Source organism: Felis catus, chromosome B1 (genome assembly GCF_018350175.1).
Source record: "Felis catus isolate Fca126 chromosome B1, F.catus_Fca126_mat1.0, whole genome shotgun sequence".
NCBI lineage: Eukaryota > Metazoa > Chordata > Mammalia > Carnivora > Felidae > Felis > Felis catus.
In genome coordinates, this window is record NC_058371.1 from 188,962,145 (window position 1) to 188,981,492 (window position 19,348).

Genomic DNA, 19,348 nt, shown 5'->3' on the forward strand with positions numbered 1-19,348 from the left:
CTGTATCCATGATGCAAATATATAAATGTAGTCAGTTATTACGTCAATTTGGTGTATGATAAGTTAGTTTTTTTTTTCTGTCTCTTAAAATGAACTAATTACATTGAAAGTCTCATAGATTTCTTCTTTGTAAGAAAGTTGTCTGTGTCTCTAGATTTGTGATACAAAAAGTTTTTAACATATAAATGATGAGCTACTTTTAAACAGGGTTTATATAAAGCTTTTCACTTTCAGTTAGTATTATTTAAGTAATACATCTTGATGGAATTTATTCATTATAATTTATCAGCCTACCATGAGGAAATAATTTTGAATTTTCCAATCAAACCTATTTGGTTGGATACAGGTTGTTTATAGTAATCTATAGATAAGGTAGGTTGTAGTAACTGATGATAGAGAGGGACCATATAAGATATATATAAGTGTATATTGTATATTGATCATAAAATATATATTATATATATATATATATTGTTTTCCACTCAATACTCAATAAGAAATTGCTTTAAAAATTATAAAAGGGGAAATGTTTGATTTCTTAGTCACTTACATCCACTCCAACCCAACTCAATCCAATCTAATCAAGCTGACTTATACCACAGTTCATAATGATTTTACAAAGAGAAATTCATCTCTTAAGAGAAGAAATTAGACCTGACCCTTTCTCCTCCACCAGGTGTTTCTCCATAAACTTGATGTGGAAAGGAATAAGAAAGGAGATGGCTGTAAGACACTGTTGGCTAAACAGACTGGCCATTCTCTAATTAACAGCTTTAAGGCAAAACATGCTAATTTGAATGTGAAAAGCTATACTGATGTGAAGTGTTCCTTAATTTGCAAGGAATCTACCTTCTAAGAACAGCACAGCAGCAGTATTAATCATTGCTAAACTTGTGTATGATAGTTCTTTGTGACCAATACATAACTACACATTTGATTCTGGTGAAGATGGGCTGATTACTTCACAAAGGATCTGTCTCCCTTTAAGTGTCACCAATACTAACAAATATTATATTCCATCACTCACTTTTAAAGCCAAATTTTGCAACCTATACTCTTGTCTCCTGTGTCTATTTACGATTTTACGAATTTATCTCAACTCCAGGTCTGGGCTAATGGTGTTTCCTTTTGTTTTAGTAACTTTAATAAGTTCTGTTGTCAATTTTTCCATCCATTATATGTCCCCTCTTTATGAGTTTGTTAGCTATCTACAATTTTTATATTTCATGTTTGCCTGTGCCTATCTTATGGCACATCTATTGTATGAATTTACTTATTGACTTAATAAATATTTATACAGTGTTTACTGCTGTGTGCCAGATAGTTTCAAACACTGTATAAATATGGAGTTGCTTAATGTTCCTGACAACCATTTAATAAGGAAAGGGCACAGAGCTGTATGGTTTTGGATGTGCTGGATATTACTGGTGTTTACCTCATTTCCTTTCTTTGACTGTAAGAGCACTGAGAGCAGTATTCTTGGCATATTTGCCTTCCTATCTATAAAGTATGATGTTATGACGCACTAAAATAATAGTTATTGAAAAAAGATACATGCTTTTTAAGATAAGAGTGCTATCTTGTTGACCTATATTCAACGTGGACTTCAATTTAGCATTTAGACAATTTTCTGTTCAATGGGTAATAATTAGTCACCCATAATTAATAATAAGTACTTATGACTTTCCTTTAAGCATGACTTTAACTTTCCTCTGGCCAAATATTAAATGTTTTCATTGGACTATTTATTTTTTTCAAATTATATTGGATTCTGCTGTGTTGGAGTGAAGGTAGTTTTAAAGTTCAAATACTGTCCCACAGAGGTGAAACTCAAGAACTGAGCATAAGATGGGAATTGTAGCAAGCTCTACAGACAAATGTACAAGTTTAGATCTACTTCTCAACCAGTAAAGAAAAGTTGGACATTTGAAAGCTGCATTCGTTTTCCAGGAAGAACAGAAATAAAATGCACTAACATTAGTTCACTCATATGCTTTTAGTTACTATTGAAAATTTCTCCTAAAACTTACAGTATTGAGTGAACATTATGCCTGCCCCTCCCTCCCTCCCTTCCTTCCTTCCTTCCTTCCTTCCTTCCTTCCTTCCTTCCTTCCCTTTCTTTCTTTTTCTTTCTTTCTTTTCTTTCTTTTCTTTCTTTCCCTGTATTTCCTTCTTTCTTTCTTTTTCTCTTTCTTTCTTTCTTTCTTTTCTTTTTCTTCCTTTCCTTTCCTTTCCTTTCCTTTCCTTTCCTTTCCTTTCCTTTCCTTTCCTTTCCTTTCCCTTCCTTCTTTCTATGTGTAGCCAGAGCTAGTATCAAATTAGTGAAAAAATCAGGGAAAAATTATGGAAAATAAGGTAACTGTATTTGCTTTTTTGATGCTCCAGGGCCTGCCTGATATAATATCATCAATGGCTACCTTTCTTCCTGAGATGATAAAATATGAGGTGATAAGGAAAGGTGGAAACATTCTTTATTGTACTACACATAGTTAATGTTATAATCTGTTATCCTGTAAGCGGGTCTTTATGTTTTTAACATGGAAGTAGGAAAGATATGTCAGCTCACTGGGGTGGTTAAGGGCAATGTAGTTGCATACTGGTTAAATTTCAGTACCCATGAATCCCTCAAGATACAGAGGTCTAGACAAACATTGACTCCATAATTTGGCTCCAATCCACTCTGCTAAATCCTAGGAAATCCGATTTTTTATTTGCTTTCAGGTATGTACCCTTAAAAGTCCCAAGTGACAAAGCAATAGTGTGGAGCAAAATGGTTGCCTGGCATTTATGATTTCACTTCTAATCAGATGAGTAAATTAAATTGCCTTATGCTTGCAATTTTAGGCTTTGTGTGCGTGTGAGAGAGAAAGAGAGTTAAAAAAATGTTTTTAATGTTTATTCTTAGAGAGAGAGAGAGAGAGAGAGAGAGAGAGAGAGAGAGAGAGAGACAGACAGACAGCGTGAGCAGGGAAGGAGCAGAGAGAGAGGGAGACACAGAATCCGAAACACGCTTAGGCTTTGAGCTATCAGTACAGAGCCTGATGCGGGGCTTGAACTCACAAACCACAAGATAATGACCTGAACCAAAGTCAGATGCTTTATCTATTGAGCCACCCAGGTGCCCTGAGAGAGAGAGAATTTAAAAAGGGATGTGTGTGTGTGTGTGTGTGTGTGTGTGTGTGTGTGTCCATGTGATATCTACGTTTTGGAGAAGAAGTGGAGAATGGTCATCCAGGAAACCTATCATTATTTCTTCAGAGAAACAGGTTAGTGAATGAAGTGCTATAACTTGTGAATAAAAAAACACTGTATCTAAGGGGCGCCTGGGTGGCTCAGTAGGTTGTGTCTGACTTCAGCTCAGGTCATGATCTCACAGTCTGTGGGTTCAAGCCCCGCGTCGGACTCTGTGCTGACAGCTCAGTGCCTGGAGCCTGCTTTGGATTCTGTGTCTCCCTCTCTCTCTGCCCCTCCCCTGCTCATGCTCTGTCTCTCTCTCTCTCTCTGTCAAAAATAAATAAACATTAAAAAAAATTAAAAAAAAATACTGTAAACAGGTGTCTTTTTTGTAAGAAGATGACATCTAGTTCTTGGATTGCTTCTTCCTGATTGTGTCTATCAGGTCCGTGTGGGGGAGAGTGGGGTTGCAAATGGCCAGGTTCTACAGCTTTACTAGTATGAGCTGCAAGGGATCAAGGCAGGAGTGATGCCCACTCCCCTCAAAGCCCACTCTCGAGGAGGAAATATAATCACTACTTACTGAACACCTGTACATGTGGTTTTTCTGAAGAATTTGATGTAGTGGTAATGTAACCACATATCCTGGCTTACGTAGGACGGTCCTGGTTGATACCTGTTGTCTCAAGGTAATTACCAATAGTGTCCCCATGCACTCACACAGATGACTTCATTTGAATGATAAAAGTTATGGTCACCTTGTAGTGGAACACTAGAAGCAAGATCATCAGAATTGATGCTCTGTTTGGAGTGAACAGTGAGCCAGCATAAAGAGATACCGGGGAGTAAGTACTCTTAATGGGCGAGATGAAATTTGGGTCGCTGAGTTATTGCTTGGAATGGCCTTCCACAACTTACTCAGTATAAGACAGTGGTCTGGCTGCAGGAAAGTGAACTATTTTATTGTTCTGGGCCCCAATTCTTCATTGGTAAAATGATCTTCTGGAATTGAAATTGTGCAAGGTCAACTGTGGCTCTAAAACAATCTCACACACACACAAAAAGGAAAATGCTTCTACAAAGATGGATAATGCAGGTAGCAAGTTAGCTGCTCAAAACATATTGCATTCAGTGGTGAAAACAAAGTGTCAGTATGTGCTCTGAGCCCTCTGAGGTTGTGATTTCGTAATCTTATTGAAATGAGGCAGAAATCTCAATGCACTTTGATGGTTGTTATGGGAAAGGGTACCTGCAGTCAGCCTTGCCCCCTGCTTCATTTTAGATCTATGAATGTAGCTGATTTTAATGTTTCTTCCTTCTTGAACACCAGGGGCCCTTCCTTTTATCTTCGTTTATACTTCTGGCATCTTTGTATAGAGACCGGTGTTAAGGGGCGCCTGGGTGGCTCAGTTGGTTAAGCATCCGGCTTCAGCTCAGGTGGTGATCTCATGGTTCGTGAGTTTGAGCCCCGCATCGGCTCTGTGAAGACAGCTCAGAGTCTGGAGCCTACTTTGGATTCTGTGTCTCCCTCTCTCTGCCCTCTCCTGGTTGCACTGTCTCTGTCTCTGTCTCTGTCTCTGTCTCTCTCAAAATTTAACATTAAAAAAAAAATAAAAAAAGAAATGCCTGTGCTAATGCTAGGAGTAAAAGGGTGAACTATTACAATAGCAACAAAATTATATTCCTATTCTCATGGAGATTATACACGAGAGGAAGAGGAGAGAGATGTTAGTCAATAATTTCAAAGTAGTTATAAGATTGCTGGTGTGATAAAGGCCAAGTGGAAGATGTCATGGTGCTTTAGGAGGGGGACTGACCATGTGGGAAGTGTTTTTAAAGAATTCACACTGGGAGGGGAGAGTGAAGAGCAGGGGAGAGGCTCTGTGTAGGAGGTTATATTCATGGAAAATCTCAGCTCTGAAAGAGTGGGAGTGAATCTGGGAAAACAAGGCACCATAAGAGGTCACAGAGGCCGGCAGGGGCCATGTGGTAGAACGTGCAGTGGGTACCACTGAAGGGTTTTTAAGTTGGAGGATGGCCAGATGATACCTGCACTTTAAAAAGAACATTCTGGTTCCAGTGAAGGATGGACCACAAAAGGGCAGATAAAAATGGACATGACGGATGATTCAACTTGCACTTAGGTGGCAGTAGATGTGATGGACGGCCTGGAGAGATGTTTGGGAAGCAGAATTTATGAGAATTTGTGATGGATTGGATGTGAGTAGGGGAGAGAGAGGGAGTCATCTCAGACTTCTAGGTTTCCGGTATGTATATTTTTGGAAGTACTTTTCAGTGACATAGAGAACACTTGAAATGACCAGGTTTTCTGGGGCAAAATCAGGAGTTTAAAATATAGTGATGTGGTGTTATGGGTTAATTTGTGTCCCCTCTCTCTGTCTCCTAAAAAAGATATGTTGGAATACTCCGGTAGCTCAGAATGTGATCTTATTTAGAGATAGGATCTTTGCAGAGATAATGAAGTTAAAATGAAATCATTAGGGTGGGCCCTAATCCATTATGGCTGATGTTCTTATAAGAAAGAAACATATGGCATAAGGAAAGATTGAAGAGACACAGGGAGAAGATGACCCCACGGGCCAAGGAGAAAGGCCCACATGGATTGTTCCCTCAGAACGGTCAAAAGGACCCAACCCTGCAGACACCTTAATTTCAGATTTCTAGCCTCCAAAACCATGAGTCACTAAATTTCTGTTGTTTAAGCCATCCACTATGTGGTACTTTGTTACAGCAGTAACAGCAAACCAATATAGGTGGTAAATGCTAAATTATTAGAGAATTATAGTGGGGATAAAACTTTCAATTTATGCCATATTTCATTTTTTATTTTTGACTCATATCTTTTTGCATTCCTATTTCATTTCATGTGGCTGTCCTCTCCTTGTCCTAAAATTTTCTTTTAGGTCTCTGAGATACTCTAACAGATTCTGGAATAAGTGATGCACAGGGAGAGGGAGTAACCCATGACCATGACCTCTGCACTGCAAAAGAGCCAAGGTCCAGCAGAGCACAGCAGAGTAGGTGGGCTCCACATTTGCTGCGGGGCTGGAAGTCTCCCTGCAAAGCACTGTGTCTGGGTGAATTTGGACCAGTTCCTTGGGCCTCTCTCCAAGCGGAACTGGTGTTATCAGTTAGGGTCTCGCTAACAGGGAAGGCTGCCCAGATGGCAATGAAGATTCTCCTCCTTTTAGGGTATTAAAGGTGACAAGGGCCAAGGGAATCCCAAACTACTGTGTTTGTAGAGAGGGAGAAAAGTGAGTCCAATGTCTTATTTCATCAACTTTACAACGAATTGGGAGATGGGCTTGAAATTTGAATGAAAGCAACAACTAATAATAACTACCAAGTATCTATATTATTATTACTTAAAAATAATGTTTTTTTATTAAATTATGTCAAAGACATCAAAGCTCATGATAAGTGGAGGATGCCTGTGTTGAATCTTGTCACTAATCATAATTTACATTTCCCCCACACGTTCAAACTTCTTAAACATGCCTTTTCTTAAAAAATACTGGTTTAACTCATGACATTGTTGAAAAATTTTATCCATAGTGATTCTTTGGCAAGTCAATGAATAGTGAAGATACTATATAGTTCGTGGGAGTTAACATTAATGTTTCCTGAAACTAATAAGACTAGTGTAAAAGGAAATCAACCACTAATAATTGGATTAGTTTACATGTACTCTGGTGTGAGAATTTCTTATTTGACCAAAATACAAAGCTGCTTTAGTTTAATAATTTTCATAATAAAATGTTGAGAAGAAATATTTTGAGATAGACCCACCAAATGATTCAAGGACATGCATGATAATGCATGATAAAGTCCTTACTCTGGAGAAGTTACAATCTGGAAAAATTACAGAAGAAAAAAAGACTCCTAATTTTCCAGTATTCCTTGGGTTTCATTTAGTGACTAAAATATGGACAGCATACTGGGGGCACCTGGGTGGCTCATTTGGTTACACATCTGACTCTTGATTTTGGCTTAGGTCATGATCTCATGGTTCTGGTTGGTGGGATCAAACCCTATGTCAGGCTCTGCGGAGAGCCCGATTGTTTCTCTCCCTCCCTCTCTGCCCCTTCCTTGCTTGTGCATTCTCTCTCAAAAATAGATAATTTTTCAAAAAAATGACTTAAAAAATATGGACAGCATCCTGGCTTAGAAACTCGATTAAAAACTTTACTACACAGTCCCCAATTCATTAGTACCCCTGATGGGATTTTTCGTCTTGGTAAAGTAAACTAAGAAGACATTTTTGAAGAGTTATCGGGGTGGGAGGGGTAGGGGGTACAATTAGTTGACGTCTGCCTGCCAAGAAATCTGGGCAGCAGCAGGTGTCACCTAGGCTTGTTCAGACCTCAAGGACCGCTGAGCAGAAACAAGGTTGGTTATTTGGACCCTGGATTAGGATTTCTGAAATTTTTCAACTTCAACTCACTCTGCTTAAAATATTCATCTGTTTTTAAAAAATTGTTTTTTTAACGTTTATTCATCTTTTAGAGACAGAGAGAGACAGAGCATGAGCAGGGAAGGGGCAGAGAAATGGGGACACAGAATCTGAAGCAGGCTCCAGGTTCCCAGCTGCCAGCACAGAGCCTGACGCAGGGCTCAAACTCACGAACTATGAGATCATGACCTGAGCGGAAGTCGGACACGCAACCAACTGAGCCACCCAGGTGCCCCCAAACTATTCATCTGTTTTAGGGGCACCTGGATGGCTCAGTTGGTTGAGCATCTGACTCTTGATTTCAGCTCAGGTCATGATCTCAGTTTTGTGGGTTTGGGCCCAGGGTCAGGCTATGCGCTGGCAGCATGGAGCCAGCTTGAAATTCTCCCTCTCTCTCTCTCTCTACCCTTCCCCTGCTTGCACTCTCTCGTTCCCAAAATAAATAAATAAACTTCAAAAAACATTTCCGTTTTATACCAATAAAGCAATAGGAAAAAGTACATTTGAATTATTAAGTATCTCATTTCTGTTTTCAAAAGTTAAATTATAGGTTATAAATGCAGGTTGAGGATGTCTACAAGAAAAACAGTTTTAGATATGGGTACACAGCATTGCTGCAACACTTAACCGTTGCTAGTTTTTTGCTAACATAATCAGATTTAGTTTCTTTTTTCTCTGCGACAGAAAAAACAATCTCAGAGTCCGTTCTGGGAATCCTGGGTGTATGAAGGGGGAGAGGAGGGTTCTGGGGCTGCAACTACAGGCTGTTCTTGTTCCTATTTATAAATTCTTACCAAACGAGTTTTTTTTTTAAATGCAAAAGGATCATTAATATTGACAATAATAGCAAAGGAACTTATGACAGCAATCTGAATAACTGAACCAGAATTCTGGTGTTAAACTTAATCTGTTATGGCACTGTCACATATACTTGTGACAGGGGAGGAAATCTAGTTGAATTCCTTATAGAATCCCCAGGACATAGAGTTTTGGGGGGTCAAGCGCATCATTGTTCAAATATTTGCATTTTGAGTTCTTGCTTGGCTCAGGAAAATCCTGAATGATTGGTGATCATTTTTATCTTATTTGAACTGGTGCAGCAAGGGAAGGTATCCAAAACAGTAACCTGCAAGTTGCCTGGCACAAACTAGATGCTCGATGGCTGCCGAAAAATGTGAAAGATGGCACTTATTTGATTGCTTTTCAAGGGAAAAAAAAAAACTTTAATTTTTTTTAAATGTTTATTTTTGAAAGAGAGAGAGACACACAGAGACAGAGTGAGAACGGGGGAGGGGCAGAGAGGGAGAGGCAGAAACAGAATCTGAAACAGGCTCCAGGCTCTGAGCTGTCAGCACAGAGCCTGATGCGGGGCTCAAACCCACGAAGCTGAGATCATGACCTGAGCCGAAGTCTGACGCTCAACCAACTGAGCCAACCAAGTGCCGCAAGGGAAAAAAAAACAAACAAACAACAACAACAAAAACCTTTAAACACATTAATGAAGGAGACCCAGAGATATGAAGAACAACCTAAGGCAGAGCAGAGAATAAGGAAAATCAGTAGCAGATTTGTGTTCTGAGATCCCAGCCTGAGGGATTGCTTTTGCAGGCGGGACTGGATGCACAGCCTGGTGGACTCTCTGGTATCTGTATAATCTCATCTGCCAAATAATGACGGTTCCAATTGGAAACAGACAGGATGAACTCAGGAATGGTAGGAGTGTGAGTGTCAGTACTTAAGCGACTTGTTTGAGAAAGGGAAGATAAAAGGATCTGAATGTTTCTTATTACCAAAATTTTAAAATTCCATCCAATTCCTATAAAAATTTGTATATTTCCCATTTGTTCTTTATTCCTATTAAAACACACACACACACACACACACACACACACACACACACACACATTCTCTCTCCTCTTACAGATCTTTCAGTGTAGCAAGGAGATGGATAAACTGAGAAGAGGGTGGACACAGTTGATGGGATTCTGGGAGTCATCCCAGGACCTGTTAATTGAACTACACCTGCAGGAAAAACATTTCTATTTTCTCCTCTTTTGCAGAACCAGTCCAGCTCTCTTTGTCACATCTTCTGCTCAAGGTTATAATCCCAGGCACCAGAGCATATTAACATGAACAGATGCCCAGTCTCTGATCTGAATATTCAGTATCCTTATCAATGGTGATGGTAATAATTGACTGTATTCATCACTAAGAGTGTGCTGTTATTTCTTCTTACTTTTTTCAAAGAGCCAACTCTTCCTGAGGATCCTTTTTAATAATATGATGCTTTCTTACTTGTGCTCACTATACTGAAATCTGTCCTATCAATTAGAAAGTCCATTGACCTCTAAAATATGATGAATAAGGTACTCAGATCATTCCCACTTCTCTAAACTTAATTAAATCCACTGGTTTGTACAGAAATGTAATGAAAAGATCTTGAGGGGTTGTGAATTCTTGAAGATCCAATAGTCACTGATAAATGTCCTCTGAGTGCAAAAGGTGTGCAAAATGGACCATGGGCAGAAGGGATACATTGCCACAAAGTAACATCATGAGATAAAGTGAATCATACTTCAAAGTAGGAAGGCTCAGGAAAATACTCTATACATTTGGATAAGATATTTCAAACAAGGAAAATCATCTTCTGTTCTCGCTTTTGTTCTAAATAATACGAAAGGGGTTGCTCCATAATGTTTTGTTTGCTAGAAAGTTTGATTAGTCTTCATTCAGAAAAAGATTATCTTCACTTATCAACTAGTAAAGGAACCATATTATGCTGTCCACTTTCTTGGAATATGAGAGATGATGGCTTTGTACTGGTGAAATAACTGACCCAATTTGAACTTGAAGTACAGAATCAAAGCCAAAGAGTTTGCCTAGTAGATGTTTTATGCATTTTAAAAAGTCACGTTTGGTGCTTAGCACAGTGTCCAGCATAAGGTATTTTTAAACATCTTTTGAGTTTTTAAAATGAAAAATTTACCTCCCCTGAAAATAAACAGAAAAGGAGGTATTTTTCAGCACTTCCTCTTTAGAACACTGGTGTCAAATAATGTGGCCAATGCCAACAACTACTGAAACCTTAGAAATATTTAACACTTACATTCAAGATAAATAAATCCAAATTAGATTGAATAAGGCTCGGTTAAGTTAAACTGTTGTTTTGGGCTCAGTGGGCCTTGCCTACTAACTAAAGAGCAAGTAGGACCTGGTGTTGAAAGGCAGGAAGATGAAAGCAAACCACACAATCTTGTTAGGCTGCCAGAGCATTCTCTCTATTAAAACAGACTGCAGAATAACGGGAACTGACGCCCCAAACCAAGACCACACTGTACACACTGTATGTTAGTCAACCTGACAATAAATTATATTAAAAAAAATAGTGAAAGAAAAAAAATTAAAAATAAAATAAGATGAAATAAGAGAACCAAAAAACAAAAACAAAACAAAACAAAAAAAACAACCTAAAACCACCCAACAAACAAAAAACAGACTGCAAGCGTGATTGCAACTATATTGATCTTGAAACAAAGACCTTAAACATCTTGAGGCAGAATTGATAACAGGCAATCACTATTATTAAGGATCATAAAAATTTAAAAAATATAACAAAACCTAAAAAAAAAAAAAGAAAAAAAAAACCAGTCAAATCCAAGAGCTCTTCAGCATTCATTATTTCCTTATACTTCAAGTCAAGTGGGTAAAGAACCAGAGACTTATTTCTGAAGTCTTTCCATTTGAAATGTGCATGGAAAACAGAATTACAAAATAATAATTTGAAGACAGTACTTTATCTATTCATCAGTTGATGGACATTTGGCCTCTTTCCATAATTTGGCTATTGTTGAAAGAGGTGCTATAAACATTGAGGAGGGCACTTGTTGGGATGAGCACTGGGTGTTGTATGTAAGCGACGAATCATAGGAGTCTACCCCCAAACAATAAATTATATTAAAAAATAAATAAATAAAAATAAAAAACAAAGTAATACACAAATTGTGGGGATCAGAAAATATAGAGGTATGTAAAGAACATGTAAATTTTGTAATGCAGAAACTAACCAAATCATGTAATGTATATAGAGAAAGAGTTGAAAAAAAAAAAAGAAAGAAAGATAGTACTGAAAAATATGGGAAGAATATATTATGCATATAATCTACTTTAGGTAGGAATTTCTTTATCAAAATTCCCTTAAGGATTCTTAATGCCGTTAGGAATGGCAGCCCCTGAGGTTTCTGGAGTATAGATATTTAACACTGTAAGGTGTTGTTCCATACATTCTTATTCTCAGGCATGGATGTGAGGTGGGACAGATGTCATTATCCTTGTTTTCCAGAAAAAAAAAAAAAAAAAAAAGACTGCCAGAGATCCCAGAGTTGATAATATTAACTATAAGGATAAGAAATCTGAACTTTTCCCCTTAGCTACAAAAATTCATCAGTACCCCACCAGCCTTATATGGAAGGAGGTAGCCTAAAAATCAGGGGAAATAGTTTTGCAGGCATTGATTAGGCACTGTCTTTTTTTTTTTTTTAATTTGTAGATAAAATAGATTGTTTGCCTTCATTTGAATTTTGTGGCTACAGCTTTATTCTTTTCAAATGCACATGAAAGACACTTCTGTACAGAGAACTGAAGAGACAGCAGAAGAAAAGCTTGTTTATCACAAACAATTAGGCAGAGCCACTGAGTGATGGGAAATGGTTCCAGGCCTGGAAGATAGCGCAGATATGAAGGAATTGATTCCAGTGGAAGCCTCCCCACCCCAAATCCCAGTGCATGCCTTGGGGTCAGTTAGACATTGGTTTGCATTCAGATCCCTACTTATAAGGTGTGCATCCTCGGGTAAGTGTTTTCTCATCTTTTATACAAGTTATTGCTTAAATTTTTATTGTTCACATCTACAGCGTTCTTTTCAATTAACAATATGTCACCTAATTATGGAGCTTCTTTTTATTTAAGAAAGTTGCTGTCTGCTATAAAGAAGTTGAAATTTAATTTCTTGTGAGGTTTTGGGTTAAAAAATAGAGCAAAGTTTGAGTGTTTTTCAAAGCAAATTCACTCAGCAGGAGATTCTTGGAAAGAGAAGGCATCTTTTATAAACATAAGCATGAAATTTAGTCAACACAGGAAACCACATGGTGATTTAAAATACTATCACACTGCCAACCTTGTTCCTGAGAGTATATATAACTATTTATGGTATATTCCTATAACAGAACAATTGCTATTATTACTCTGAGATAGAAGCAAACATTAAACATCCCTGCCCCAGACCACCAATTACTTTAGTACTTTTAAAAAGAAAAGATGACATCTGATCAAGGATGCTATTGGATTCGTTAATCTTCAGAGAACTGCACAGGCTATATTTTAACATTCTAAAATATGAAGCCATTTTTTTTCATATTTTTCAACTTAACTCTGTACGTAGTAAGAGTAAGTGACCAAACACAGCATATCACCTGAATAATGCAACAGAAAAAACAATGCAGTCCTTAGCAAGCAGAGACAAAGAGAGCTGCTATATAATGCTATGTTAGCCCTATCATCCTACTGCAATAGAATGCTAATTCTATGTTAGCCCTATCATCCTACTGCAAATGTTTCACATATAATCAGAAATGTCAAGACAAGCACATATTGTGCTTTTAGGACACTGTGCCTACACATGACACTTGAAAACGTCCAATCAGCTGAATGAGTAAAAATCCAATGTTATTAGTAATAATTCTGAATCTTTAAGCTAAAATTTCACAAAGATTTCATGATAATTCTCCAGAAATGCCTATCCCCCTAATTACTCTAGGACTTCCTTTCCTGGGCCCTGATGTTTTGGGGGATCTATTTGGACCATATTGATGTCTATGATTAGATATAGGTCTTTTTATGCTTTAAAAATACTGCCTAGTAGTTATGACATTTTATACTGTGTTTGACAACGTGACTCTCAAAATCAACCTCTTGGGCTTTGTAATATTTATTTCATAAAACGTTTTAATAAATACAAACATCTTCCAGTATTTTACATGTTTCAAATTACTGAAGGTGTTAGTTTAATGTCATGGGAAAATTCCCAGTATTAAAAAAATTTTATATCTACACCCTATCTCTGTACTGAATGACCTATGTTTTTCATTGTAAAAGTAATTCATGTTTGTGGTATCTTTAAAGAGTAAAAGCATACAGACAAGTAGGAAGTAGAAAACATTCATCTTTCTTTTTAGCCACCCCTTCTTCCCAGAGAATTTCAGAGCCTTCTGGAAATTGGTAAAGTGCACTTCAGATGCCCTTTTTACAGTGTTTGGCATAGCTATGTGTATGGCAAGGATCTGAATGACTGATTTGAGATACTGGTTTCAGATTTTGTCAACAGTCTTTTTACCGTGTACACACAATAACATCTGTGTAGCTTTAAAAGAAAAAAGGGAAACTAAAATGAAAATCATAGTAGACTTAAAAGGCAACTAACCTTTTTCCACCTCATTCAGATTAGCAGCTGGCAGCGACAAAGACAGAAGAGACAAAAGACTTTTTACATTGCAGTACAACAGCAGAGCACACGAAGCCAATGTGCGGCATTAACAGAGAAGCCAAGGGTGAGAGCAAACTAAAGCAAGGCTCAGATTTCTTACCTACGGCAGGGCCACACGCACAAACATGGAGTAAAGGAGGCAGAAGGTAAATGCCAACCCAGGCAGCGAGAGGTCTGCATCTCAACGAGTTCATTTAACAACCAGCAGGTTTACTTTTTAAGACGTGCACTTCATGGTTTGTGTGTGGGCATCGGAGGTTCGGAAAATGAAGAAATAATGGCACAAAATGGAAAAGCTAAAATGGTCTGAATATTTTCCACAAAATACTTTCTAAGTCCTTACATGCCCAATTTGTGTGCAAGCTTTCATTTCCTGAACTGATGTCATCCCATTAAGTAATACCATGGTTTAGACTGAGACCAACTTTGTGTCATCTTTGTATATGGTCCCATGAGAATAGTGTTAGGAAGCATAGTCTTGACGTAGCTGATCCAGGGTTCTGACTCTTAGGAAACATGCGAAAACATATTTTTCGATTCAAACAACTAAGTTCATACCAGAGCTTGAGAATAAGTGTCAAGTTTTTCAGCTTTGCAGGGATGCTATATACACAATTTTCATTTTTCTAGGTTTTGAGCTAATATACTTTCTAATTTATAACTCGAGGAATTCCATAAAAATATACCTCCAAGATATGCACTCTTTTTAGGAAGGATATAATAATGATTAAAAACAAAAACAATTTTGCAAGCTGAAATTAACACCCCAGACTGAATTTTTAAATTATTTAATTATTCCAGAGTCCTACTTCCTGAATCCTTAGCATTTAAATTTAAAATCCTTAAAATTTAATTTAACATCACAGTGAATTAAAATTTCCAAAAATTAATCCTCTGAAAAATACTAGCAAGCAACAGTCATATTATGCAACTAGAAGGACAGAGGATGGCTTGAGTTAGGTAGAAAAGAATAGTTTTGGTAACCCAGGTGGGGAAAGTATTGCAAAGATTAGATAATAAAAAACAATATTGACCCTTAAAAATTATGTTGACAATCCCTGCAGCGGGAAAGAACGGAGAGTTTTCTCCTCTAATAAATCAATCACTATTTACTGTGGTGTTTTGGTCACAAGGGCTTAAATAAATTTAATTTCCCAATGGCAGTTCATTCTATCGTACAGCCTACCTATCACATAGTAAGTTCTCTGTCAGACTGCTTTCGGGTCTTTGAATTTCCTCCGTTAGCAACGTGATGTCCATTTCTGAGTCTTGACACAGATGCCAAAGGTAAAACCTTTCACCATAATAATTTACAACCTTTTCCCATGAAGTTTTATTTGTTCCTACTAACCAGTTCACTTTCTCATTGTTTGCCTCTGGGGGTACAGAGTAAAACATCTCCAAACAGAAAAGCAACTTCTGACTTGAGTGATTTTTAAACAATGACAACATGATTATACTCCCTGAGCACAGCACGGTTTCTCTTCCCAGGTCTCATACTCATTAATCAGATTCCAAACTTAAATCTGAAACAATATAGCCACATTATTAAAAAAAAAAATCCTCCCTAACTGCAGGCTTGGATGAAGTGTGATATGAAACTCTAGAGTCCAATTTATACTTCCTATAATTAAAGGCCACTTATGTGCCACTCGTTTCAAAATCTGCAGATGGTTGCTTGATATTTTGTAAATGAGCTCATTTCACATGTGGACCAAAATACTACAGCTAATGGGTGAGTATGTGCCCAGTTTAGATATCTGCTCTAATGCCAACTGTCAAACTCCTTGTTGTCCCCAAGACCCAGCCCAGTGACAGTGGTAATATCTCCATGTTTTGTACACTGTGAGCTTTCTACTGAGTTCAGTATTTTTGTTAATTCTTTGCCCAAATTAAGGCAAACCAGTATTTGCAATAGCTATGACTAAAAACATCTAAGAGTCTCAGTTCTTGTTGAGAACCGTGACTCTGGACAGATAGTAATGGCAGGTTCCCACATGATGGCCTTTATAGATGTCACATTTTGGCTAAAAAGTGGTTTTGCTAAACTTTGGGGTTTTTTGATGTGTTTCATAAAAAGAGATCTGACACGGGGAAAATGAGGCTTCATAACACTTCTAGAGGAAGTTGCAGTGAACTGGATCACTTAGGATGGAGAAAACGTGATCAAGAGGAGAAGGTACAGGAAGGAAGCTTGGGAGAGAAGGTAAGGTGAAGACTCAAAAGAAATGGGTAAGAAATAAGATACAGCAAATCTAAAGCCAAAGCCGGTGGACCCCTCTCCAAACCAACTGAGAAGAGTTTGCCACCTTCTGTAAATTATCATAAAAAAGGCATCTAAGAACCTGAATACAAAGTGCTTTCAAAGCCTCGGTTTTCATCAGGGCATATAGATAAATTCTTGGTCTCTGTGCTCAGGAGCACACTGGCTAATCCAAATGTGCTTGAAATGCTTAGGTCCAGTTTAGCCTGGTCAAGTGGAGGTTAGTTTCAAGAGGCTTCCAAAATTAAGCCTTTAAGATAATGATTAGAACAATGAGAGGAAAACAGAACTTCTCTCTCCTAAGAAGGTACTAGGTAACAGATTTTAGTGTAAACATCGGGCTTCTTGTTCAAGTCTAAGTTAGCTCAGCCAAGAAAACTCATATTCTCAGGGTAGCTCCAAGGGCCCCAGGATCTGTCTGTACATGCAGGCCATTGGCAACTCTCTGAGGTGTGACACAAGTAATATTAGTGTGAATGTCAAAGCTATGTAGCACCTACACTTCCCAACCATTTTAGAATGGGTACCTGTTGAATATATTTGCTATCCTTTATTAATGTGAAATATCAAAGAATTCAAACTAGTCACTAAGGGGTCCAAGGCTGCATATATGTAATAGAACAATTATGATACAACATGTTCAAATTCCTACTGGAAACTTAGTATATTACACTATATGACATCAGATGCTTCACTGGTGTGAAAAAAAAACCCCAAACAAACAAATATGGAAAAGGCAGGTTCAAAGGCACTCAAACAAATCTGGGATATCAAAATAGAATGCTTGTTTTTTATCTAGCATTTTCCCATCAGGAAGAGTACTTATTGAAATGCAAAGTTTGAGTATTCCATAAAGCTTACATTTCAATGCTACCCTGACAAGTCTCTGGGAAAGTGAATCATACAGATGTGCTCTCATCTTTTCATGTTTAGAGATGTTAACCTCAGTCATCTACCCAGTTATCTTATCCTCTGATATTCTTAACTATGTATTGAATAATATGGAAATACATAGTTAATGAAAGATACCCATCAAAATGAAAATGGTAACTTTGAACAGAGTCACAGAATCTATTTCCCCATCTTTTCTTGTAAATCGAATGTGTAACATTCTCTTTTCTCCATCAACTTTAAAACTAAGTGGTTTATTAAGGAAACGAGATAGCAACTATTTCACTTCTTATTCATAGCCACAAAAATCCATCAAAACAGATATATTGACATAACAGGGTTAGCCGAAACTTGACGTTGCCTTTATAGCAAATTGGTTTGTGCAGGGAAGTTTATCAGTTCAGACAGAGTTATGAAATTTATCACCTTCAGATACGAAACGTCAGGAAAAAGGTGATAATCGTGAGATTATCCAATGTGCTCAATATCTTCCTGATTCTGTTTTATTTTGAAGGACAGGAGTTACTAGAGGAAAACACTCACTAGTGAAGAAACACCTAGGGACACAAGTAATCTCAAATGCTTAATTGTGTTTTGACTGTGAAAAAGTGGCCTCTTTTCCATATGTATTGGTGGGTTGGTTTGCACAGGAGAGGTGCTTTACGTGAAAATGCTTACAGTTGTGGGAATAAAAGCTTCAGAATGGTAACTTTTGCTGTGTAGCATGACTTTATGTAGATGTCTGTGGTTTGAACTTGCTGCATCTTTTATTTGGTTGATCCAAACCATTTTTGTCTGTTATTCACATTACATCTAATTTTCAAAACACCTACCGGTTATGGAATAATACAATGCTTACTATATGCATACGACACAGGGCCACTGATGCTTTCAAACAGGTACACTACTGATGGCACAGCATTTTCGCTTCTCCTTACCTGTGTACTCAGGTGGGCAAAGGCACGTGTAGTTGTTAATTCCATCGACGCACGTAGAGTTATTTTCACAATCGTTATCTTCACAGTCATCAACATTGACTTCACAATTTTCTCCTTCAAATCCATCAGCACAAATACACCTGAACACCAGGGGAGAAAAGACCAAAAAAAAAAAAAAAAACAAAAACACGAAAATAAAACAGAACAAAAAAGCACGTCCTTGGTACATTTAGAACTATATAGTCTAAGTACTGAAAAAAGCTAAACATGCTCATCCATTACAGACATTTAAACTGTTAAGAAATTAAACTTTAAAGTACTTTTAAAAGACATGTAGTACGCATGAGTTTAAAGTAGTATCCCCCAAATCAGAAACAATTTGAAAAAAGAGAAGCTTTGCCGGCTGCAAGATGGCAAATAGCCCCATAGTCCTATAAGTCAATATATCCAATGTATTTGCAGGTCTAAAACACAAGCAAGGTTTACAGCCCTAGATACATTGATCTCAAGTTGTGCTCTAATAAAATGATTCATGCTTCTCTGCTCATTAATGAGGAGCAACTGGGTCTGACATTAAATTTTTTTAATAAACTAAATGTTTATTTAGTTTTGAGAGAGAGAGGGGGGGAGAGAGCGTGAGCAGGGGAGGGGCAGAGAGACAGCGAGCACAGAACCTGAAGCAGGCTCCAGACTCTGAGCTGTCAGCAACGAGCGCAATGCAGGGCTCAAACCTATGAACCATGAGATCATGACCTGAGCCGAAGTCAGATACTTAACACACTAAGCCACCCAGAAGCCCCGGTTCTGGCTTTAAAAATTACACCACTTTCCGGCGCCTGGATGGCTTACTTGGTTAAGTGTCCCACTCAGCTCAGGTCATGAGCTTGAGGTCCATGAGTTAGAGCCCCATGTAGGGCTCTGTGCTGACAGCTCAGAGCCTAGAGGCTGCTTTGAATTTTGTGTCTCCCTCTCTGCCCCTGCCCCGCTCACGCCCTCTCTCCTTCTCTCTCTCAAAGGTAAATAGACATTAAATAAAATAAAGAAAAAAAATTACAACACTTTCTATCCTA

At 37.8% G+C, this 19,348-nt stretch overlaps 1 protein-coding gene across 12 annotated transcripts in view; it reads right to left on the reverse strand.

The window, feature by feature from the left end:
* The window catches only part of SLIT2 (slit guidance ligand 2), a 374,968-nt gene that overhangs the window by 31,760 nt on the left and 323,860 nt on the right, over positions 1–19,348 (reverse strand). For 7 of the 12 annotated variants that reach the window (XM_045056548.1, XM_023253261.2, XM_023253265.2 and 4 more), the window contains 2 exons: positions 18,279–18,418; positions 14,124–14,150 (listed from right to left, as the gene is read on the reverse strand). In XM_045056548.1, coding sequence (XP_044912483.1) covers positions 14,124–14,150; positions 18,279–18,418 — 167 coding nt within the window. The remainder of the gene's footprint in view (positions 1–14,123; positions 14,151–18,278; positions 18,419–19,348) is intronic. The other 5 variants (XM_023253270.2, XM_023253268.2, XM_023253269.2 and 2 more) reach the window with 1 other exon arrangement.